This window comes from Neoarius graeffei, chromosome 1, assembly GCF_027579695.1.
Source record: "Neoarius graeffei isolate fNeoGra1 chromosome 1, fNeoGra1.pri, whole genome shotgun sequence".
NCBI lineage: Eukaryota > Metazoa > Chordata > Actinopteri > Siluriformes > Ariidae > Neoarius > Neoarius graeffei.
Genome location: NC_083569.1, coordinates 104,374,393 through 104,398,862, shown reverse-complemented (window position 1 = coordinate 104,398,862; position 24,470 = coordinate 104,374,393). Strand labels below are relative to the sequence as shown.

At 42.1% G+C, this 24,470-nt stretch overlaps 1 protein-coding gene across 4 annotated transcripts in view; it reads left to right on the top strand.

Moving 5' to 3' along the window:
* gpaa1 (glycosylphosphatidylinositol anchor attachment 1) overlaps positions 1-24,470 on the top strand; it is a 47,435-nt gene that overhangs the window by 3,099 nt on the left and 19,866 nt on the right. For all 4 annotated transcript variants that reach the window (XM_060913878.1, XM_060913885.1, XM_060913892.1 and 1 more), the window contains 9 exons: positions 1,500-1,604; positions 1,866-2,045; positions 2,138-2,249; positions 10,027-10,174; positions 14,582-14,683; positions 15,835-16,031; positions 16,699-16,895; positions 20,168-20,321; positions 21,113-21,184. In XM_060913878.1, coding sequence (XP_060769861.1) covers positions 1,500-1,604; positions 1,866-2,045; positions 2,138-2,249; positions 10,027-10,174; positions 14,582-14,683; positions 15,835-16,031; positions 16,699-16,895; positions 20,168-20,321; positions 21,113-21,184 — 1,267 coding nt within the window. The remainder of the gene's footprint in view (positions 1-1,499; positions 1,605-1,865; positions 2,046-2,137; positions 2,250-10,026; positions 10,175-14,581; positions 14,684-15,834; positions 16,032-16,698; positions 16,896-20,167; positions 20,322-21,112; positions 21,185-24,470) is intronic.

The following is a 24,470-nucleotide window of genomic DNA, read 5'->3' as shown; positions in this document are numbered from 1 at the left end:
ATTGGTTGCTGGGGAGCAATGGTGGCTGGCGATTGGTTATTGGGAGCAATGGTGGCTGGTGATTGGTTATTGGGAGCAATGGTGGCTGGCGATTGGTTGCTGGGGAGCAATGGTGGCTGGCGATTGGTTGCTGGGGAGCAATGGTGGCTGGCGATTGGTTATTGGGAGCAATGGTGGCTGGCGATTGGTTATTGGGAGCAATGGTGGCTGGCGATTGGTTATTGGGAGCAGTGGTGGCTGGCGATTGGTTATTGGGAGCAATGGTGGCTGGCGATTGGTTATTGGGAGCAATGGTGGCTGGCGATTGGTTGCTGGGGAGCAATGGTGGCTGGCGATTGGTTGCTGGGGAGCAATGGTGGCTGGCGATTGGTTATTGGGAGCAATGGTGGCTGGCGATTGGTTATTGGGAGCAATGGTGGCTGGCGATTGGTTGCTGGGGAGCAATGGTGGCTGGCGATTGGTTATTGGGAGCAATGGTGGCTGGCGATTGGTTATTGGGAGCAATGGTGGCTGGCGATTGGTTGCTGGGGAGCAATGGTGGCTGGCGATTGGTTGCTGGGGAGCAATGGTGGCTGGTGATTGGTTGCTGGGGAGCAATGGTGGCTGGCGATTGGTTATTGGGAGCAATGGTGGCTGGCGATTGGTTATTGGGAGCAATGGTGGCTGGCGATTGGTTATTGGGAGCAGTGGTGGCTGGCGATTGGTTATTGGGAGCAATGGTGGCTGGCGATTGGTTATTGGGAGCAATGGTGGCTGGCGATTGGTTGCTGGGGAGCAATGGTGGCTGGCGATTGGTTATTGGGAGCAATGGTGGCTGGCGATTGGTTGCTGGAGAGCAATGGTGGCTGGCGATTGGTTATTGGGAGCAATCGTGGCTGGCGATTGGTTGCTGGGGAGCAATGGTGGCTGGCGATTGGTTATTGGGAGCATTGGTGGCTGGCGATTGGTTTCTGGGGAGCAATGGTGGCTGGCGATTGGTTATTGGGAGCAATGGTGGCTGGCGATTGGTTGCTGGGGAGCAATGGTGGCTGGCGGTTGGTTGCTGGGAACCTGCGGCGGTGGGCGGTTGGTTGCTGGGAGTAATGGTGATTGGTTGTTGGAAACAAACAACTAGCAGTTGCAATATGAACTGGAGAGTTACATTAAAAAGCTACTAGGCGCTTTTTAAAAATAAAGTCACATAATGGTTCTAGAAAATCTAGCTACAAAGTCAGTAAGTTACCAACATTGCTCTGTGGTGCCCCAAACAAGAGGAGGGAAAAAAATCATGTGGACCTCCGAAATCCCCCCAATCAGCACAAGTAGGCGGCTCTACTCAGCTGTCAGTCATGTTTCTCCTCAGTTCAGAAAGCACTAGCATTCAGGTGTTTATGTATAAACAGGAGTATGCAGGTCAGTTACTGTGAGGATGCCGGCTGATACTCAGAACTTGGATGTTTTTTTATGAAATTGAAAATGGAAAAACTGACTCCTCTTTGGATTTCATGAATGTTTCCCAGGTCACAGCGAGTCCAGTGCCAGCGAAACAGTATGGGTCTGTTATCTGACCCAAACCGAAGGAAGGCGTTGACGAGTCTCCTCACACGCCTCAACGCTCCTATATGGTCAGCAGTCACTCATCAGGCTTGGTGCTGTGTGTGAGAACATGGGAAGCCAATACAAAAAAAAATTATTTAAATTTATGGTGTTAGGTGTTTGGCTTTTCTTCATCTTTTTATGATCCAGTAATGTAAATGGTTCACCATATGCAGCACAAAGTTTCAGAATCAGTGTTTAAATAATAGACATTCAAATAAGGCTAAAGATGCCATGAATTGGGCAACTAAAGTCTTCTTAATGCTCTGCCATTTTCATTTGGACCACAGTGTGGTGTGCTACATGGCAGGCATTGCCTGGTTCATGGGCCTGGCGTTTGAGCCGTTTACTCTGCGGACGTACATGTCGGAGAACGCAATGGGTTCCACCATGGTGGAGGAGCGGTTCCCTTCAGGAGAAAGGGCTTTGGCTAGCGCACAGGAGTTTGCAGCTCGGAAGAAAAAGGCTGGGTAAGTACAACAGACGTTCATGAAGTGGAATGAAAACCAAGGACTGTTTTGTTTCTTTATATTCTGAGAGAAAATGTTTGCGTGTGATGAAGGGGCATGCCGGTGGACTGGCTGGTGAAGACGATGCAGGACAGAGGGCTGGAGGTTTTCACTCAGAGCTTCTCACGCACTCTGCCTTTCCCTGATGAGAGCAAGGAGAGATTTGTGAGTTTGTACATCGGCACACACATGGTTCAATTCAGTTTCATGCAAGCTAGCTTTATTGCCATGACGATATATTATACAGTATTTCAAAAGGACCAGGAAGTTTGGTTTTAGGAAAAGAGCACCACTACACAGGTAGGTGACACATTAATATAGGGGGGGAAAAACATGAAGAGTTGGGCCACCATGAACGACCAGAATTCTATACACATCCTGGAGCAATAAACACTGTTTTTCGAAAATATTTTCGCTCAGGCAGTGTTTGGATGATGATGATGATGATGATGCTGTCTGACTCGCCGCTCTAAAAATTCCCCATAGCTTTTCTGTTCAATTGAGATCGAGTAACTATGACGGCCATAACATATCATTTTCATCCTAATCGACCGATGCAGTATGCGCTCGTGCCACGTGCGTGGGGGCGGAGTTATCCGGGATGATGTCATAAATTAAACATCAAAAGGCATAATTAGGTAGTTACCCAATACACTTGCAGAGTCATGTTATATATATATATATATATATATATATATATATATATATATATATATATATATATAAGGGCTGTCAAAGTTATTGCAATAATAATGTGTTAATGCAAATTCCTTTTAACGCCACTAATTTTTTCGACGTGCGATTAATGCATGCACATTCTGTGCCCCTCCCCCATGGTTTGGGAAATCAGGAAGTGATGTAGCGAGTAGCTGGTTGGTGTAAGTCGTGATATAGTACACTTACATACAGAATCAACTTATATTGTTGCATTCTGACTGTTTTTACATAAAACAGTGTGTGTATTTTTATACAGTGGTGCTTGAAAGTTTGTGAACCCTTTAGAATTTTCGGTATTTCTACATAAATATGACCTAAAACAACATCAGATTTTCACACAAGTCCTAAAAGTAAATAAAGAGAACCCGGTTAAACAAATGAGACACAAATATTATACTTGATCATTTATTTATTGAGGAAAATGATCCAGTATTACATATCTGTGAGTGGAAAAAGTATGTGAAGCTTTGCTTTCAGTATCTGGTGTGACCCCCTTGTGCAGCAATAACTGCAACTAAACATTTCTGGTAACTGTTGATCAGTCCTGCACACCGGCTTGGAGGAATTTTAGCCCGTTCCTCCGTACAGAACAGCTTCAACTCTGGGATGTTGGTGGGTTTCCTCACATGAACTGCTCGCTTCAGGTCCTTCCACAACATTTCCATTGGATTAAGGTCAGGACTTTGACTTGGCCATTCCAAAACATTAACTTTATTCTTCTTTAACCATTCTTTGGTAGAACGGCTTGTGTGCTTAGGGTCGTTGTCTTGCTGCATGACCCACCTTCTCTTGAGATTCAGTTCATGGACAGATGTCCTGACATTTTCCTTTAGAATTCGCAGGTATAATTCAGAATTCATTGTTCCATCAATGATGGCAAGCCGTCCTGGCCCAGATGCAGCAAAACAGGCCCAAACCATGATACTACCACCACCATGTTTCACAGATGGGATAAGGTTCTTATGCTGGAATTGCAGTGTTTTCCTTTCTCCAAACATAACGCTTCTCATTTAAACCAAAAAGTTCTATTTTGGTTTCATCCATCCACAAAACATTTTTCCAATAGCCTTCTGGCTTGACCACGTGATCTTTAGCAAACTGCAGATGAGCAGCAGTGTTCTTTTTGGAGAGCAGTGGCTTTCTCCTTGCAACCCTGCCATGCACACCATTGTTGTTCAGTGTTCTCCTGATGGTGGACTCATGAACATTAGCCAATGTGAGAGAGGCCTTCAGTTGCTTAGAAGTTACCCTGGGGTGCTTTGTGACCTCGCCGACTATTACACACCTTGCTCTTGGAGTAATCTTTGTTGGTTGACCACTCCTGGGGAGGGTAACAATGGTCTTGAATTTCCTCCATTTGTACACAATCTGTCTGACTGTGGATTGGTGGAGTCCAAACTCTTTAGAGATGGTTTTGTAACCTTTTCCAGCCTGATGAGCATCAACAACGCTTTTTCTGAGGTCCTCAGAAATCTCCTTTGTTCGTGCCATGATACACCTCCACAAACGTGTTGTGAAGATCAGACTTTGATAGATCCCTGTTCTTTAAATAAAACAGGATGCCCACTCACACCTGATTGTCATCCCACTGATTGAAAACACCTGACTCTAATTTCACCTTCAGATTAACTGCTGATCGTCGAGGTCCACATACTTTTGCCACTCACAGATATGTAATATTGGATCATTTTCCTCAATAAATAAATGACCAAGTATAATATTTTTGTCTCATTTGTTTAACTTGGTTCTCTTTATCTACTTTTAGGACTTGTGTGAAAATCCAGAGGGGAGAAAAGATGTGTTAAGGTCCAGGTGTGTGTGTGTTGTGAGTGTTTGTTTTATTCTGAGAAATGTGTGAGCTCTGTGAAAGTGCTTATGAATGCAGTTTTTGCTCATGAATGTTCTGTATGTTTACCAGTGAGTTACTGCATTTTACTGGAAAACATCTTTCTGAGCCGTGTGCCTTAACAAATGGATTTATTTGGGTTTTGTATTTTTATTTTCCTTATTTAAAGATAGCCACTACTATCTTTACTATCTGATGTGTCCAGAGTCCACATCACCGAGTTTGTTTAGTTTAGTTTATTGCATAATTTGAGGCTGGAAGTTAAGGACATAATGAGAGGAAAATACTATATTGTTTTGTTCACAGTGAATTGTGTTAAACCCTCAAAATTATAAAGTTAATGCTGCTTTAATTTTTTTAAATGCAGTGGGGGAAATAAAATACCCCCCAAAATAATTTTTGCTATGTCCAGCCTTGTCCTTCCTGACTGGGCCACATACATTTGTATAAAGCAAGCAGATTTGTCCACTCCCACTCCTCAAAAACTTGAAAAATATCCCTTTAAGGCAGGGGTTCTCAACCTTTTCTGCTTCGAGGCCCACCTATTCATACTTGTCATGAGTCGGGGCCCATTTAAAAATATATATATTTTGGCTCATCTATTCTATTGGAATCTAATAATCTACTGTAAAGTGTATTAATGGGATGCAACATCACTCCCTGCTACATATGGGAGCCCAGAAATTAAATAAGTGCAATAAACACAACTTGTTTTTAATTGTAGGTATTGTGGGCGGCACGGTGGTGTAGTGGTTAGCACAGTCGCCTCACAGCAAGAAGGTCCGGGTTCGAGCCCCGTGGCCGGCGAGGGCCTTTCTGTGCGGAGTTTGCATGTTCTCCCCGTGTCCGCGTGGGTTTCCTCCGGGTGCTCCGGTTTCCCCCACAGTCCAAAGACATGCAGGTTAGGTTAACTGGCGACTCTAATGGCCCTTTTCCACTACCCTTTTTCAGCTCACTTCAGCTCGCTTCAGCTCACTTCAGCCCGACACGGCTCGCGTTTCGACTACCAAAAAACAGCACGACTAGGCTCGCTTCAGCCCTGCTTAGCCCCTAAAACTCGCACTGTTTTGGAGTGGGGCTGAAGCGAGCCAAAGCGAGCTGAGTGAGGCTGGGGGCGTGAGCAGACACTCCCCTGTGCACTGATTGGTGAGGAGGAGTGTCCTCACATGCCCACACACGCCCCGCGAGCACGCTGGGATCTGTAAACACCGCAAACCCGGAAGAAGGAGAATTACGAATTACGAGAATTTCTGAACCCTTATGCACCTCGCCTCATCTATACGCTCTTGCCAGTATCTGTTGGCGTTGTCGGTGACAACAAGCCACAGCACCAAGACCAGCAACACTAACGACTCCATGTCCTCCATGTTTATTGTTTACTATTCGGGTCATGAGACTACCGCTTAAAAGCTCACTGATGTCACTGTTTGCGCTGCTTAACGACATCACGTGACGTCCACCCACTTTCGCTAACTCCACCCAATGTGTCCACCCACTTCCAGCCAGCACAGTTCAGCGCGGTTGTAGTCGAAATGCAACTCCAACAGCCCCACTCAGCTCGACTCAGCCCAACTCAGCACGGCACGGCTCAGCCACGTTTGTAGTGGAAAAGCGGCATAAATTGACCATAGGCGTGAATGTGAGTGTGAATGGTTGTCTGTGTCTATGTGTCAGCCCTGTGATGACCTGGCGACTTGTCCAGGGTGTACCCCGCCTTTCGCCCGTAGTCAGCTGGGATAGGCTCCAGCTTGCCTGTGACCCTGTAGAACAGGATAAAGCGGCTAGAGATAATGAGATGAGATCTAATAATCTACTGTAAAGTCTATTAATAGGATGCAACATCACTCCCTGTTACATATGGGAGCCGGCGAGGGAGTTTGCATGTTCTCCGGGTGCTCCGGTTTCCCCCACAGCCCAAAGACATGCAGGTTAGGTTAATATGGGACGGCCTTGGGCTGAGGTGCCCTTGAGCGAGGCACCTAACTCCCAACTGCTCCCCGGGCGCTGTTAGCATGGCTGCCCACTGCTCTGGGTATATGTGTGTGCTCATTGCTCACGTGTGTGTGCATGTGTGTGTTCACTGCTTCAGATGGGTTAAATGCAGAGAGGAAATTTCACAAGTGTGTGATGAATAAAGTTGTGCTTTCTTCTTTCTTTTGTATTTAAAACTGTATGGATGTGTCAGAAGCCAGCATGAAACCATGCATGCAGGGCATTCTCAGTCAAAAGGGATTAATGATCCAAAAGTGGAGTCTGGTCAATTAACACAAGAACTTAATGCCATGTTTGTGTAAAACAAACAAGCAAGTTATTAAAACCAAGAAGTGGATCTAGAAACCACTCAGTGGGATTAGATCCTTACATGCCAACAAAGAAGGATTTTTCCTACGAGTTGGAAAATTATCCATCCGTTGAGTTCCCCGACATCTCAAACTACCTGGTGCTGCAGACATCGTTCTACACAGACAGACAAATGAAAACCTGGAAGAGCATGGAGGAATGCAACTTTTTATATGTGGCTGGGTTAAAGATCTGGGGATCAGGACACTACAAGATAGACGGCGGTAGACGGATCTAAGTGCAGGAAGAGTGTTTATTAGAAGGCGTAATATTTACAAAAGCAAAACAGAAAGCAGAGTATTTAAACAGCGTTATAAACATGGCTAGAAACAAATGTGACAGCGATAATGATACTTCGCAAAGCCTCTGTGAAAACAGTGTCCGTATATCTGCGCATGCTGATTGCGCTCAGTATCAGGTGTTTCCCATAACGACTGGGTCCCAAGCACGCGCACAACGCGTTCCGTGAGTGTGCACGGCTGCTCGAGCTGTGCCAGACTCAAGCATGCAAAGACACAACAGTCAACTGTTCACCTCTGTTATTCACTTTATACACTAATGAATGTAGAAGTCACCACGCAAACAATTACATTATCAAGTTTTCAGATGACACAGTCATTCTTAGTCTGTTGAAACAGGATTCTGATGCATCTGTCTATCAGTCAGAAATAGACAAGGCTGTGTTGTGGTGTGAGTCAAATAACTTGGTTTTAAATGTGAGCAAAACAAAAGAAATCATCTTTGACCCCAGATCCATAGGTAACCATAATTTGGTGACACTAAAAGGGGGGGGGCAGTGGAGCAGGTATCCACATATAAATATTTAGGTGTTTTATTTGACTCTCAATTAAAATGGTGCCAGCATGTTGATTTTTTATGTTCAAGGATCAGTCAGCGTCTTCATTTTCTGAGGAGGTTGAGAGTGTTTGGCGTTGAGAAAGATATTATGATGGCCTTCTATAGGGCTTCCATTGAATCCATCATTAGATACGGCATCATAATATGGTTTGGGAACCTGTCTGTTAAACTGAAAGCTCAATTGCATACCCTTATTAAGAGAGCTGGGAAAATAATGGGCATGCCCCCTCCCACATCATTGCAAGCTTTATTTGATGAAGCAGTAAGGAGACAGGGACTGAAAATCTCAGGGGATGAGGAACATATTTTGCATGGCGAATATGAAATGCTACCCTCAGGAAGGAGATATAGGCTCCCAAACTGTAAAACAAATAGGTTCAAACTCTCAATGGTTCCTTGGTCAATTAAACTACTTAATAGTAGGTTTTAGTGTGGTGTGAGTGATAGTGTGTGTGTGGGGGGATTGATTGGGGGGGGTAGTATTTTTAGGTTGTGGTGTAATTTTATGCAATCATTTTGTTTTATGTGTAATATTTATTATGGTGGCGTAGTGGTTAACACTGTCGCCTCACAGCAAGAAGGTCCGGGTTCGAGCCCCTTGGCCGGCGAGGGCCTTTCTGTGCGGAGTTTGCATGTTCTCCCCGTGTCCACATGGGTTTCCTCCGGGTGCTCCGGTTTCCCCCACAGTCCAAAGACATGCAGGTTAGGTTAACTGGTGACTCTAAATTGAGCGTAGGTGTGAATGTGAGTGTGAATGGTTGTCTGTGTCTATGTGTCAGCCCTGTGATGACCTGGCGACTTGTCCAGGGTGTACCCCGCCTTTCGCCCGTAGTCAGCTGGGATAGGCTCCAACTTGCCTGCGACCCTGTAGAACAGGATAAAGCGGCTAGAGATAATGAGATGAGATGAGATTTATTATTATAATGATATCTCTCTGAGTAATGTCTGTGCTAAGTAGCTCAGGGAAATGGTTGTGTGCAATACCTATGGACTGCAATACAAGGGGCTGTCTGTTTGGGGGTGTGTGGAGGCAGATGAACTAGGCTGTATCTATGTTTGCATGTTACTTGTTTAGTATGCTACATTTATGTTATATGTTTCTGTAAAATCACACTCTCTTGTTTGCCCAAAACAAATTTCTCTCAAGTAGAGATAATAAAGGCTCATCATCATCATCATCACCTACTGTGTGACCACAACTTTTAGCTCACCAAAATGCCTCATTTCCATCGATAACCCATCACAAAGCATCGCGAGCTGTAGTGTGACCGTAGCTTAATGAGGCAGATTAAAAAAAATTAACTTCAACTTGGGGGGGGGGGGGAATTGCTGCCCCACTAGATGGTGCTTCGTGGCCCAGTGGTTGAGAAACACTGCTTTAAGGTACATTTCTCACTCACTCAATCCTCTTCTGGGCCTAGTGGTCCTTGAGGCGTTAGGAAGAATGCTCTCCATCTGGCCCTGTCTGAGGCAATACTTGGGTCTGTATCCAGAGTCAGTCCTCTCTCTTTTAGGTCTCGTTCACGGCTACAGCAATGACCCTGAGTTGCGATACCACCGGGAGCAGGGTGGCAAGCGAGCAGGCTTGTTCTGCAGAGCTTCCCCCTGCTCCTGGCAGATTCAACCATGGTGGGACGATTCTCAGGGGAGCTACTGCTGGCTAATATCACCCGCACCCCTCCAACTACATCGGAGGCAGTAACTGGTACCCTGAATCCTATCCGAACTGTCACCTACCAGGAAAGTAAGGAAGGTTAGGCGTGGGGGCAGCTTCCCCACCCTGTCAAACCAGGCGTAGCTACGGAAACGATAGGAACGATATTAAGGTACATTTAGAACAGATAAAAAAAATGTGATTAATTTGCGATTAATCACGAGTTAACTATGGACAGTGATGCGTTTAATCGCGATTAAATATTTTAATCGATTGACAGCCCTAGTATATATTGTCTTGCTTTATGTATTAACACAGTATACAGTATATCATATTCTAAACATGAATTGTTATCTTAATAATGAATACACAGTAAAAATGTCTTTGGGAAATGGTGCTTGGACCCAGAAAGGTTCAGTCTTGAATAATTTAATGTTTTAAAAATAAATACATATTGCATAAGTGAAAGCTCAAATAAGATTTTAATCATGTGGGTAAATGTGTATAGAATTATCTTTCTCTCTCAGATGGTTCGAGGCACTAATGTGTATGGGATCTTGCGAGCACCTCGAGCTCCACGAACAGAAGCCCTGGTGTTCAGCGCCTCCTGCAGTCCCGACAACAGCAACAACCAAGCAGTCGGTCTTCTGCTGGCTCTCGCCCAGTATTTCAGAAGTGAGAGGTTTCATAAACTCATTTACACACCCACACTGTTTCATTTCATGGGTCCAAGAGTTCTATGGGGTGCGGTTTTGGTGCATGCGTTCACATTTAAATTTATGCTCTGCTTTTAGTAGAAAGTAGAAATAGAGATCGAAGCCTAAAACAAGCTCCATGGACAAAAAAAAAAGAATCACATCCACTAATAACTCTACAGCAGGTGATCAGCGACATCACAGGATGATGACTGTAGGGTGCAAAGAGACAAACCTGTATATGATGGAATATTGAGACATCTGTATTTCCAACACACACACACACACACACACACACACACACACACACTATCCTATAAAACCCTGTTGAATACTTGCATGTACAGTTGTGGTCAGAAGTTTACATACAGTGACATGAATGTCATCTTGGATATGAATGTCATGGCAATATTTGGGCTTTCAGTAATTTCTTTGAACTGTTCTTTTTCTGTGGCAGAATGATTGTACAGCATACAGCTTTAATTAAAAAAACACTAGAATTTGGTGCACAAGTTTTAATTTTCTTTGGGTTTTCTGAAATCAACACAGGGTCAAAATTATACATACTGTACAGCACACCTAATATTTGAGTAAAATGTCTCTTCGCAAGATTCACCTTGACTAAACATTTTTGTTTACCATGAACAAGCTTCTGGCAGAATTCTGGTTGGATATTTCACGACTCTTCATGGAAGAACTGATAGAGTTCAATTAAATTTTTGTTTTTTTTTCTTGGCATGGACTTGACTTGTAAGCACGGTCCGTATATTTTCAACAGGGTTGAAGTCAGGACTTGTTTTAAGCTTTATCCTCCACAACCAGCTCTGATGCGTGTTTGGGTTCATTGTCCTGTTGTAAGTCCCAAGTCCTGTTCAAGTTTCTGATGGTTTATGCTGAAGAATTCTGAGGTAGTCCTCCTTCTTCATTATTCCATCCACTTTGTGCAATGAACCAGTTCCACTGGCAGCAAAACAGCCCCAGAGCATGATGATCCTACCACCACCACCAGCTGGTACAGTGTCCCTCTGTACATGGTGGTCATTGTGGCCAAACAACTCAATCTTTGTCTCATCTGACCATACAGCTTTCCTCCAGAAGGCTTTTTCTTTGTCCGTGTGGTCAGCTTCAAACTTTAGTTAAGCTTGAAGGTGTCAATTTTGGAGCAGGAGGTTATTTCTTGAACAGCAGCCTCTTAGTCCATGGTGATCTGAACTGTAGACAGTGATCCATCAGCTTCCAGTTCATGGCAGGGCTGTGCCATGGTGGTTCCCAGGTTGTTCCTGACCATCCAAACCAATTTCCTTTCAGCTGAGGGTGACAGTTTGGGTTTTCTTGAAGCAAAGTGGCTTGGCAAAGTGTCTACACCTCACAATAACTTGGGTACAATTGTTTGAACTGATCTTGGGGTCTGGACTTGTTTAGAAATGGCTCCAAGAGACATTCTGGAGTTGTGTATATCTGTGATCCTCTTTCTCAGATCTGCACTGAGCTCCTTGGACTTTCCCATTTTACTATGTGTTGGTCAATCCAATGAGTGCTGTAAATAAGCCCTTTTTATGAAGGCACAAAGAAGCTACCAGCTGTCGTCAATCATGATCACTAACAGGAAGTTAAGAGACCTTGGCAAGATAAGAGATACGTTAAGATAAAAGAAAAAAAGATGTGTCCCTCCCATGAAATACTTTTATTCCATATTTTGTTGCTTTTTTAAAAATTATTTATTTATTTACTTTTTGGGTTTTGTTTTCAAGTAGAGCTTTTATTTTGTCTTCGGTTGGTTCAGCAACATGCTCTGCCATTTTGTTTTTCTTCTTCTTTCGGTTTTTTTTTGGCGGTTGGCAAACCAACTTAAAGGTGCATTACTGCCACCGACTGGGCTGGAGTGTGGAACAGGAGATATTGGGAGTAAAAAAAAAAACTATATTCTTTTAGCTCTTTCTGTTTCTTTTAAACACTTGACAACAAAGTGATCTATCGGACTTGATGCGCTCCGCCATTTTGTTTTTCTCTACGCACGGTATATGAGCTGATAGCCTATTAGTAGAGTAGCCAATCAGAGCGTGCAACTGCTCATATCCAGTGAATGTGGATAGAATAAATATCAGTATCATTAAAATTATTTGCATAGTGTTAGATTTGGCACAAGATTTGTTTTATTTATTTTGTTTTGGGCGGCATCTTTCATATCATTTAAAAATATGCTTGTGTAATGTTAGCTCAGGCAAACATATTGTATATACTGGCGATAGATTTTATCTCACATGAATGAATTTGTCTTTCAAGCAAGAAAATCAAGACTAACATGAGGTGAGGGAAAGAGGGCAGGGCTTCCAGGGTGTCAGGTAGTATCAGAGAGGTTTAAAAAAAAAATTGTGAGTTGTTCCAGACTTGTACACAGACTGAGTGTTTTTGAGTGCTGCGATGTTAAAATATTGAGTTCCTATGCAAAATGATTAAAAAAAAAAAAAGGCAAAGACTCTGGTGGAATTCTGACCTGAAATTAATAATGCTAGAGGAGGCGTGGCAATGTACCAGGAAAGAAATTAGACATGATGCAGATTATTAAAAGCCTGAACAAGCCCCATTTTATAGATTTTACAACCCCGATTCCAGAAAAGTTGGGACAAAGTACAAATTGTAAATAAAAACGGAATGCAATGATGTGGAAGTTTCAAAATTCCATATTTTATTCAGAATAGAACATAGATGACATATCAAATGTTTAAACTGAGAAAATGTATCATTTAAAGAGAAAAATTAGGTGATTTTTAAATTTCATGACAACACCACATCTCAAAAAAGTTGGGACAAGGCCATGTTTACCACTGTGAGACATCCCCTTTTCTCTTTACAACAGTCTGTAAACGTCTGGGGACTGAGGAGACAAGTTGCTCAAGTTTAGGGATAGGAATGTTAACCCATTCTTGTCTAATGTAGGATTCTAGTTGCTCAACTGTCTTAGTTCTTTTTTGTCGTATCTTCCGTTTTATGATGCGCCAAATGTTTTCTGTGGGTGAAAGATCTGGACTGCAGGCTGGCCAGTTCAGCAGTGTTGCCAGATTGGGCAGTTTCAAGTGCATTTTGGTGGGTTTTGAACATATTTTGGGCTGGAAACGTCAGCAGTATCTGGCAACATTGCAGTTCAGTACCCGGACCCTTCTTCTACGCAGCCATGATGCTGTAATTGATGCAGTATGTGGTTTGGCATTGTCATGTTGGAAAATGCAAGGTCTTCCCTGAAAGAGACGTCGTCTGGATGGGAGCATATGTTGCTCTAGAACCTGGACATACCTTTCAGCATTGATGGTGTCTTTCCAGATGTGTAAGCTGCCCATGCCACACGCACTAATGCAACCCCATACCATCAGAGATGCAGGCTTCTGAACTGAGCGCTGATAACAACTTGGGTTGTCCTTCTCCTCTTTAGTCCGAATGACACGGCGTCCCTGATTTCCATAAAGAACTTCAAATTTTGATTTGTCTGACCACAGAACAGTTTTCCACTTTGCCACAGTCCATTTTAAATGAGCCTTGGCCCAGAGAAGACGTCTGCGCTTCTGGATCATGTTTAGATACGGCTTCTTCTTTGAACTATAGAGTTTTAGCTGGCAACAGTGGATGGCACGGTGAATTGTGTTCACAGATAATGTTCTCTGGAAATATTCCTGAGCCCATTTTGTGATTTCCAATACAGAAGCATGCCTGTATGTGATGCAGTGCCGTCTAAGGGCCCGAAGATCACGGGCACCCAGTATGGTTTTCCAGCCTTGACCCTTACGCACAGAGATTCTTCCAGATTCTCTGAATCTTTTGATGATATTATGCACTGTAGATGATGATATGTTCAAACTCTTTGCAATTTTACACTGTCGAACTCCTTTCTGATATTGCTCCACTATTTGTCGGCGCAGAATTAGGGGGATTGGTGATCCTCTTCCCATCTTTACTTCTGAGAGCCGCTGCCACTCCAAGATGCTCTTTTTATACCCAGTCATGTTAATGACCTATTGCCAATTGACCTAATGAGTTGCAATTTGGTCCTCCAGCTGTTCCTTTTTTGTACTTTTAACTTTTCCAGCCTCTTATTGCCCCTGTCCCAACTTTTTTGAGATGTGTTGCTGTCATGAAATTTCAAATGAGCCAATATTTGGCATGAAATTTCAAAATGTCTCACTTTTGACATTTGATATGTTGGCTATGTTCTATTGTGAATACAATATCAGTTTTTGAGATTTGTAAATTATTGCATTCCGTTTTTATTTACAATTTGTACTTTGTCCCAACTTTTTTGGAATCGGGGTTGTATAAACAACATGTTGATGTTCCCTGTCTGGTTTGCTCACGTGTATCTAACACATGTGTAATGTTTCTCATGGTGTAATCTCAGGTCAGATTTACTGGGCTAAAGACATCATATTCCTGGTGAACGAACACGATCTTATTGGCATGCAGGCCTGGTTAGAGGGCTACCATCACACCAACATCACTGGTGAGTTACACGTCTACATGTACAAACTAAATACCGAAAATTTAACTTGATTCACAAACTCTTCCTTTCAGTGCAGATGCTGTAATTACTCCATGATTAAATCCCTTCTGGGTAATGGATTTGAAAGGCTTTTTTATGTCCTTTTAAGCAACAGGAGCTAAAATGTTATCGGAACATCTGGCGTAGAGCCAGTCACGTTTCAGTATGCAAATACAAGACATGCAACAAGTTGGCATGCATGTTTTGTTTTATTTATGAAATGCATTTAAAACAATGCTTGTTGACTATCTGTAAGCAGACATTTCTATACATTGAACATGTACACTCGCTGGCCACTTTATTAGGAACACCCATGCATGCACCTGCTGTTTTATGCAGTTCTCTCATCAGCTAATCCCTTGATGCATCAAATCATCTTTAACAGAGCTGTTAAAGTTTTATTAATGTACACTACCGTTCAAAAGTTTGGGGTCACCCAGACAATTTTGTGTTTTCCATGAAAAGTCACACTTTTATTTACCACCATAAGTTGTAAAACGAATAGAAAATATAGTCAAGACATTTTTCTGGCCATTTTGAGCATTTAATCGACCCCACAAATGTGATGCTCCAGAAACTCAATCTGCTCAAAGGAAGGTCAGTTTTATAGCTTCTCTAAAGAGCTCAACTGTTTTCAGCTGTGCTAACATGATTGTACAAGGGTTTTCTAATCATCCATTAGCCTTCTGAGGCAATGAGCAAACACATTGTACCATTAGAACACTGGAGTGAGAGTTGCTGGAAATGGGCCTCTATACACCTATGGAGATATTGCACCAAAAACCACACATTTGCAGCTAGAATAGTCATTTACCACATTAGCAATGTATAGAGTGGATTTCTGATTAGTTTAAAGTGATCTTCATTGAAAAGAACAGTGCTTTTCTTTCAAAAATAAGGACATTTCAAAGTGACCCCAAACTTTTGAACGGTAGTGTATTTGGAGGTGATTTCCAATTCATACTTTCCTAAAATATAAAAAGAGCCTTATATCGACTGTCCAATGTGGACATTTAGTTTAATGGCATCTAATTCAGTTTAATCGACACTGGCTGTCTGTTTCCTTTGGTGTAAATCCAACACCATGCTGTACCTGGTAACGCATCAACCAGGGATGAGCTTCACGCCGATCCAGGGCCGAGCCGGCTCCATCCAGGCTGCTGTCTCGCTGGAGCTCAACAGTGACGTGATCACCAGTCTGGACCTGGTACTGGAGGGGCTAAACGGACAGCTCCCCAACCTGGACCTGGTCAACCTCTTCCACGCCTTCTGCCAGAAGCTCGGCATCCTCTGCACCATTCAGGGGAAGGTAAGAGAAACGTCAGGACGTAGAAATCGCTCTGAATCATCGTGATGGACACCTGTATGTGGAAACCATCAACGTTTTTGACTACTATAAAAGTCATTTATAATGTAGGTGTTTATTACGTTATACCTCAGCATTATACGTTTATATTGAAAAATACCTGGAGACATTTAACAAAGCTGTGTCTGTTAGAATTCATTATTTTGATGAATTTTTTAAAAATATTTGCATATATTTTTACTGACAAATAATGTGCTGATTTATTTTTAATAAAAGACCTAAAAATGATCTGTTATGCTCAGTGTTGATGGCGAGGATATTTGAGATATAACGTTTTTTTTTCTTCTTTACATCTACATAGTGCCCTAAAAATGAGTAAAAATGTTAGTTTATTTATTTATCCATCTATTTTTAATCTAGGTAGTATAATAAATGTTTTAAAATGTATTTAATTCCTAAAAATATATATATATTTTTAAAATGTCCTAGGTATATCATCTTCACATTTTCACTCTCATTAAAAATGTCTCCAGCTGTGTCCTTCTACCATCCCAAATATCTAACCAACCAACTAACTACGAGAGAACAAGTTGACATCGGTCACAGGTGGACACGAGTGGAATCATTCAGTCACTGTATGATTAAATGAGACACTTGCGTCCTCTCTCAGCTGCAGAGGAACGACTGGGACAGTACGGAGGGTTACACTCACGCCGCACAGACCATGATACTGATGGTGCTGAAGCAGGCGAGCGGTCGGCCCTGGGGTGACCACGGCCTCTTCCTGCGCTACCACATCGAGGCTGTGACCATCCGCGGCATCAACAGCTTCAGACACTACAAGACCGACGCCACCACTTTGGGCAGGTCTGTCATGTTTCATTGCCGTCCATTAGAAATGAGGGGCCACATTTATCACCACTGCATAGAAAAAGATCTAAATAAAATTTAGAATAATCAAATGCACATACAGTGGGACAAAAAAGTATTTAGTCAGCCACCAATTGTGCAAGTTCTCCCACTTAAAAAGATGAGAGAGGCCTGTAATTTTCATCATAGGTACACTTCAACTATGAGAGACAGAATGGGGGGAAAGAATCCAGGAAATCACATTGTAGGATTAACCATTCTTTGGTAGAACGACTTGTGTGCTTAGGGTCGTTGTCTTGCTGCATGACCCACCTTCTCTTGAGATTCAGTTCATGGACAGATGTCCTGACATTTTCCTTTAGAATTCGCTGGTATAATTCAGAATTCATTGTTCCATCAATGATGGCAAGCCGTCCTGGCCCAGATGCAGCAAAACAGGCCCAAACCATGACACTACCACCACCATGTTTCACAGATGGGATAAGGTTCTTATGCTGGAATGCAGTGTTTTCCTTTCTCCAAACATAACGCTTCTCATTTAAACCAAAAAGTTCTATTTTGGTCTCATTCATCCACAAAACATTTTTCCAATAGCCTTCTGGCTTGTCCACATGATCTTTAGCAAACTGCAGATGAGCAGCAATGTTCTTTTTGGAGAGCAGTGGCTTTCTCCTTGCAACCCTGCCATGCACACCATTGTTGTTCAGTGTTCTCCTGATGGTGGACTCATGAACATTAACATTAGCCAATGTGAGAGAGGCCTTCAGTTGCTTAGAAGTTACCCTGGGGTCCTTTGTGACCTCGCCGACTATTACACGCCTTGCTCTTGTAGTGATCTTTGTTGGTCGACCACTCCTGGGGAGGGTAACAATGGTCTTGAATTTCCTCCATTTGTACACAATCTGTCTGACTGTGGATTGGTGGAGTCCAAACTCTTTAGAGATGGTTTTGTAACCTTTTCCAGCCCGATGAGCATCAACAACGCTTTTTCTGAGGTCCTCAGAAATCTCCTATGTTCGTGCCATGATACACTTCTACAAACATGTGTTGTGAAGATCAGACTTTGATAGATCCCTGTTCTTTAAATAAAACAGGGTGCCCACTCACACCTGATTGTCATCCCATTGATTGAAAACACCTGACTCTAATTTCACCTTCAAATTAACTGCTAATCCTAGAGGTTCACATACTTTTGCCATTCAAAGATATGTAATATTGGATCATTTTCCTCAATAAATAAATAAATGACCAAGTATAATACTTTTGTCTCATTTGTTTAACTGGGTTCTCTTTATCTACTTTTAGGACTTGTGTGAAAATCTGATGATGTTTTAGGTCATATTTATGCAGAAATATAGAAAATTCTAAAGGGTTCACAAACTTTCAAGCACCACTGTACATATAAGTAATAAAGCTTAATCAGTAGCAGTAAACTGTATTCAATTAGTGTGCACACGTATACTGTACCTGCTCATTTAGACACACCCACAATTAACCATGGCATGTAAGTGCAACTATTACCCAATCTTTACTGTATTTGGATGCATAATTTACACACATTTTACATTTTTTTCCTGCTCTAACATACCTAATCGACCCACTAATGAACTACTGTGTTGAATCCTATTTCTTTAAGCAAAAAAAACCAAAACAAAATTCAACAAATTGTTCTAGACGTGGGCTGTCTTGCACTAATAGATCCTGATCTAAGATCAGAAGCACAATTCTGATGTACAGTGCTGTAGTCGAGTCACTAAACCTCAAGTTTGAGTGCAGTCTCGAGTCCCCAGTGTTCAAGTCCAAGTCATTAAAAAAAATTTCAGGTCGAGTCCGAAAACAAGACTCCAACCGCACCACGTGATGGTGGCTGTTTCAGCGCCATTAACATTAGTTTGTTCCTGAACATGACATATGAACAGGTGAATGTGCTTCTCTTTGTCAGGGCGTGTGAAGTATTCAGTCAGAGATGGTTGGGAGACAGATGTAAGTGCAGAAGGTGTGTTTATTAATACAAGTGAAGACGGTAAACAATCCAGAACAGCAGGCAAAAACAGTGAAACAGGTGATAGGTTGAGCGTGGCACAAACAAGCTATCGTAGACTCGGCAGAATCAAAAACGAGAAACAGGAAACTAAGGATCAGGAAACCAAACAAGGAAATAAGGCTCGGTAACATGTCAGGAACACAACTCAATACTTCGCAAAGTAAGTGTGTTTTCACACTTTTTTATTTTTTTTTAATACCAGTGCGCTGATTTGCACCTGAACAGGATTAAGGTGCAAGTCATTTACACTACCGTTCAAAAGTTTGGGGTCACCCAGACAATTTTGTGTTTTCCATGAAAAGTCACACTTTTATTTACCACCATAAGTTGTAAAATGAATAGAAAATATAGTCAAGACATTTTTCTGGCCATTTTGAGCATTTAATCAACCCCACAAATGTGATGCTCCAGAAACTCAATCTGCTCAAAGGAAGGTCAGTTTTATAGCTTCTCTAAAGAGCTCAACTGTTTTCAGCTGTGCTAACATGATTGTACAAGGGTTTTCTAATCATCCATTAGCCTTCTGAGGCAATGAGCAAACACATTGTACCATTAGAACACTGGAGTGAGAGTTGCTGGAAATGGGCCTCTATACACCTATGGAGATATTGCACCAAAAACCAGACATTTGCAGCTAGAATAGTCATTTACCACATTAGCAATGTATAGAGTGGATTTCTGATTAGTTTAAAGTGATCTTCATTGAAAAGAACAGTGCTTTTCTTTCAAAAATAAGGACATTTCAAAGTGACCCCAAACTTTTGAACGGTAGTGTATGACGTGCATGAGAGTCCGTTTGGTGCGCGCGCGCTGTCTGGAGCGCGCCTGAGAGTCTATCTGATGCACGCGCCAAGGTGCACAGGTGTGACACTCTTACATGAAATTAGTACAAAAATTAATGTAGATATAAATATCTTATGGCAAATTATTATGTCGTTACAAAAAATAAAGCAAAAATACAAGTCCGAGTCATCAGTCCAAGTCAAATCACAAGTCCTTAAAATTAGAGCACGAGTCCTGGATTCGAGTACTACAAGCCTGATTCAGTAGAGTTCCAAATATTTATTTTTGCGGCCTTTTGAGAGATCAGCGCCATTGAAAAGGCAAGAAGTCAGAATTGGAGCTCAGTTTTAATGTGAAGTTAAAAAAAAATTGTTTTCTGAATGATGTCTGTGTAAACCTTGGAAACTCTCTTCTGTGTCTTTTTACTTTCAACGTTTCTCAGGCTGCTGGAGGGAATGTTCAGGAAGTTGAATAACCTCCTGGAGAGACTTCACCAGTCCTACTTCTTCTACCTGATGCCTTCGCTGTCTCACTTCGTCTCTATTGGATACTACATGCCTGCGTTTGGTCTGCTGGCTGCCATCCTGCTGCTGCGAGTATCCTCTCATCTACACGAGTCTCTAAAATGGCAAAATACTCATCTTATACACTACCGTTCAAAAGTTTGGGGTCACTTTGAAATGTCCTTATTTTTGAAAGAAAAGCACTGTTCTTTTCAATGAAGATCACTTTAAACTAATCAGAAATCCACTCTATACATTGCTAATGTGGTAAATGGCTATTCTAGCTGCAAATGTGTGGTTTTTGGTGCAATATCTCCATAGGTGTATAGAGGCCCATTTCCAGCAACTCTCACTCCAGTGTTCTAATGGTACAATGTGTTTGCTCATTGCCTCAGAAGGCTAATGGATGATTAGAAAACCCTTGTACAATCATGTTAGCACAGCTGAAAACAGTTGAGCTCTTTAGAGAAGCTATAAAACTGACCTTCCTTTGAGCAGATTGAGTTTCTGGAGCATCACATTTGTGGGGTCGATTAAATGCTCAAAATGGCCAGAAAAATGTCTTGACTATATTTTCTCTTCATTTTACAACTTATGGTGGTAAATAAAAGTGTGACTTTTCATGGAAAACACAAAATTGTCTGGGTGACCCCAAACTTTTGAACGGTATATGATCCCAACAGTTTGTGTTTTGTTTTCTCGTAAACGAGGGCTTAAGGAATCGATTTTTACCATCACTGTGCCTTTATGAAGTCTGTATGAAAGTCATGAGTACACTGACTAGCAAATCTTTTGCTCAACTACATCACATCCTGAAGTGACAACAATGATTGTAATCGGAGGTTTTAGTGAAAATGTCTTCAGGATCCTTAACTTCACTACAGGCGATGGATCTGTGGGTCCAGATCGGGAGTCCAGCTCCAGTAACGCAGGATGGAGTCAGTGAAGTAGAACCGGTCAGTATAACACACACATACATATATATGTGTACACATGTGTGTGTGTGTACATATGTGTGTGTCTGTGTGTGTGTATGTGTGTGTATATAAACTAACAAAAAGCCAGTTTCCGATAGCAAATTTTCCATGCCACACGGGGATCTTCTTTGGGCACTGTATTTAAACATACAAACAGCAGTACACGGAGTGAATGAAAAAAGGCAGGAAATGAGGGGTGTGTATATATACAGTGGGGCAAAAAAGTATTTAGTCAGCCACCAATTGTGCAAGCTCTCCCACTTAAAAAGATGAGAGAGGCCTGTAATTTTCATCATAGGTACACTTCAACTATGAGAGACAGAATGGGGGGAAAGAATCCAGGAAATCACATTGTAGGATTTTTAATGAATTAATTGGTAAATTCCTCGGTAAAATAAGTATTTGGTCACCTACAAACAAGCAAGATTTCTGGCTCTCACAGACCTGTAACTTCTTCTTTAAGAGGCTCCTCTGTCCTCCACTCGTTACCTGTATTAATGGCACCTGTTTGAACTCATTATCAGTATAAAAGACACCTGTCCACAACCTCAAACAGTCACACTCCAAACTCCACTATGGCCAAGACCAAAGAGCTGTCAAAGGACACCAGAAACAAAATTGTAGACCTGCACCAGGCTGGGAAGACTGAATCTGCAATAGGTAAGCAGCTTGGTGTGAAGAACTCAACTGTGGGAGCAATTATTAGAAAATGGAAGACATACAAGACCACTGATAATCTCCCTCGATCTGGGGCTCCATGCAAGATCTCACCCCATGGGGTCAAAATGATCACAAGAACGGTGAGCAAAAATCCCAGAACCACACGGGGGGACCTAGTGAATGACCTGCAGAGAGCTGGGACCAAAGTAACAAAGGCTGCCATCAGTAACACACTACGCCGCCAGGGACTCAAATCCTGCAGTGCCAGACGTGTCCCCCTGCTTAAGCCAGTACATGTTCAGGCCCTTCTGAAGTTTGCTAGAGAGCATTTGGGTGATCCAGAAGAGGATTGGGAGAATGTCATATGGTCAGATGAAACCAAAATAGAACTTTTTGGTAGAAACTCAACTTGCCGTGTTTGGAGGAGAAAGAATGCTGAGTTGCATCCAAAGAACACCATACCTACTGTGAAGCACGGGGGTGGAAACATCATGCTTTGGGGCTGTTTTTCTGCAAAGGGACCAGGACGACTGATCCGTGTAAAGGAAAGAATGAATGGGGCCATGTATCGTGAGATTTTGAGTGAAAACCTCCTTCCATCAGCAAGGGCATTGAAGATGAAACGTGGCTGGGTCTTTCAGCATGACAATGATCCCAAACACACCGCCCAGGCAACAAAGGAGTGGCTTCGTAAGAAGCATTTCAAGGTCCTGGAGTGGCCTAGCCAGTCTCCAGATCTCAACCCCATAGAAAATCTTTGGAGGGAGTTGAAAGTCCGTGTTGCCCAGCGACAGCCCCAAAACATCACTGCTCTAGAGGAGATCTGCATGGAGGAATGGGCCAAAATACCAGCAACAGTGTGTGAAAACCTTGTGAAGACTTACAGAAAAAGTTTGACCTCTGTCATTGCCAACAAAGGGTATATAACAAAGTATTGAGATGAACTTTTGTTATTGACCAAATACTTATTTTCCACCATAATTTGCAAATAAATTCTTTAAAAATCAGACAATGTGATTTTCTGGATTTTTTTTTTCTCATTTTGTCTCTCATAGTTGAAGTATACCTATGATGAAAATTACAGGCCTCGCTCATCTTTTTAAGTGGGAGAACTTGCACAATTAGTGACTGACTAAATACTTTTTTGCCCCACTGTGTATATGTATATATATATATATATATATATATATATATATATATATATATATATATATATAAAGGAAAGCCATTAGTGTCAAAACATGAGCGAAGTGGCACAAATGACATTAATTAAATTAATAATTATGAAAGTCAAGTTCATCCAATCAAAAATAGCTAAAAAAATTTTTACAATGGGAAACTGACCAATAAAGAACAGCGAGCCAAAGGCCAATCAGAAAAGGGTTAAGAACGAGTGGCACGTGGGCCTCTAAGCTGACTACAGAAACCGTCATTAACATTTAAACCTGAAGCGTGCACTGTTTTTAGTTTCCAAATCCAATCTCTTTCTGCCTCCAGTAGATCCTGAGTTTTTGAAACCTCTTATGCCTTGTGTTACTTCTTACCTGAAAGACTCCTTTGAATTTTTGAATAAACTGAGAGAATTAGGTTCTGTACCACCCAGCTCACTTCTCGTCACTTTAGATGTTATAGCTCTGTACCCTAGCATCCCACATGAGGATGGCTTACAAGCTCTGTCTGACTTTTTAAATACGCACGTTTTTTCTGATACTAGACGCACTGACATTGTAGAACGTGCTCGTTTTGTTCTTAGTAATAATTTTTTTGAGTTTAATAGCCAGTTATTTTTACAGATTTCAGGTACTGCCATCGGTACGAGGATGGCACCCTCCTATGCTATTATCTTTATGCATGCAGTTGAGACACTTATTCTCCAGAATCCTGTTCCCCTGTTCATTTGGTGGCGTTTTATTGATGACATCTTTTGTGTTTGGACCCATGGTGAGGAGGCTCTTTTAGCCTTCCTTGATTTTGTAAATCAGATCCACCCATGTATCAGGTTTACCACGGATTATTCTCCTGTTGGAGTTAATTTTCTGGATATCTATGTTAAACTTGATAGTGAAGGTATTTTCCATACTGATCTGTTAATCAAACCTACTGACACCCGAAAATTTCTGCTGGCATCACCTTGTTACCCCGGTCATGTCAAGCGTAGTCTATCGTACAGCCAGACTCTTCATATTTTATGCATATGTTCGAATGCCGATACCGCATTAGATTGTCTCTGCGAACTTGAGCAGTCTTTTTGTAGACGTGGTTATAGCAAACGCAAAGTTAAAACTCAGATTGAGCGTGCTATAATAACATTCTTCTCAGATGATTCTCCTAAAATGAAGAAAAGTGAGAATGGTGTATCGTACATTTTCGACTATCACCCCGGCCTTCCAGACGTTAATGGTATTTTGTCAGGCTACCTCCCTATTCTCCACTGCTCCAGCAGAATGAAAGAGTGTGTACCTGAGAAGCCTTTGGTCTGCTTCCAATGTCCCCTTAATTTATGTAATTTGCTGGTACGGGCGAAACTGCCCAACCCAGACACTAATTCAGTTACACAAGGTTCTTGTGGGCCTTGTGGAAAGTCACGTTGTCAGATTTGTAGTAT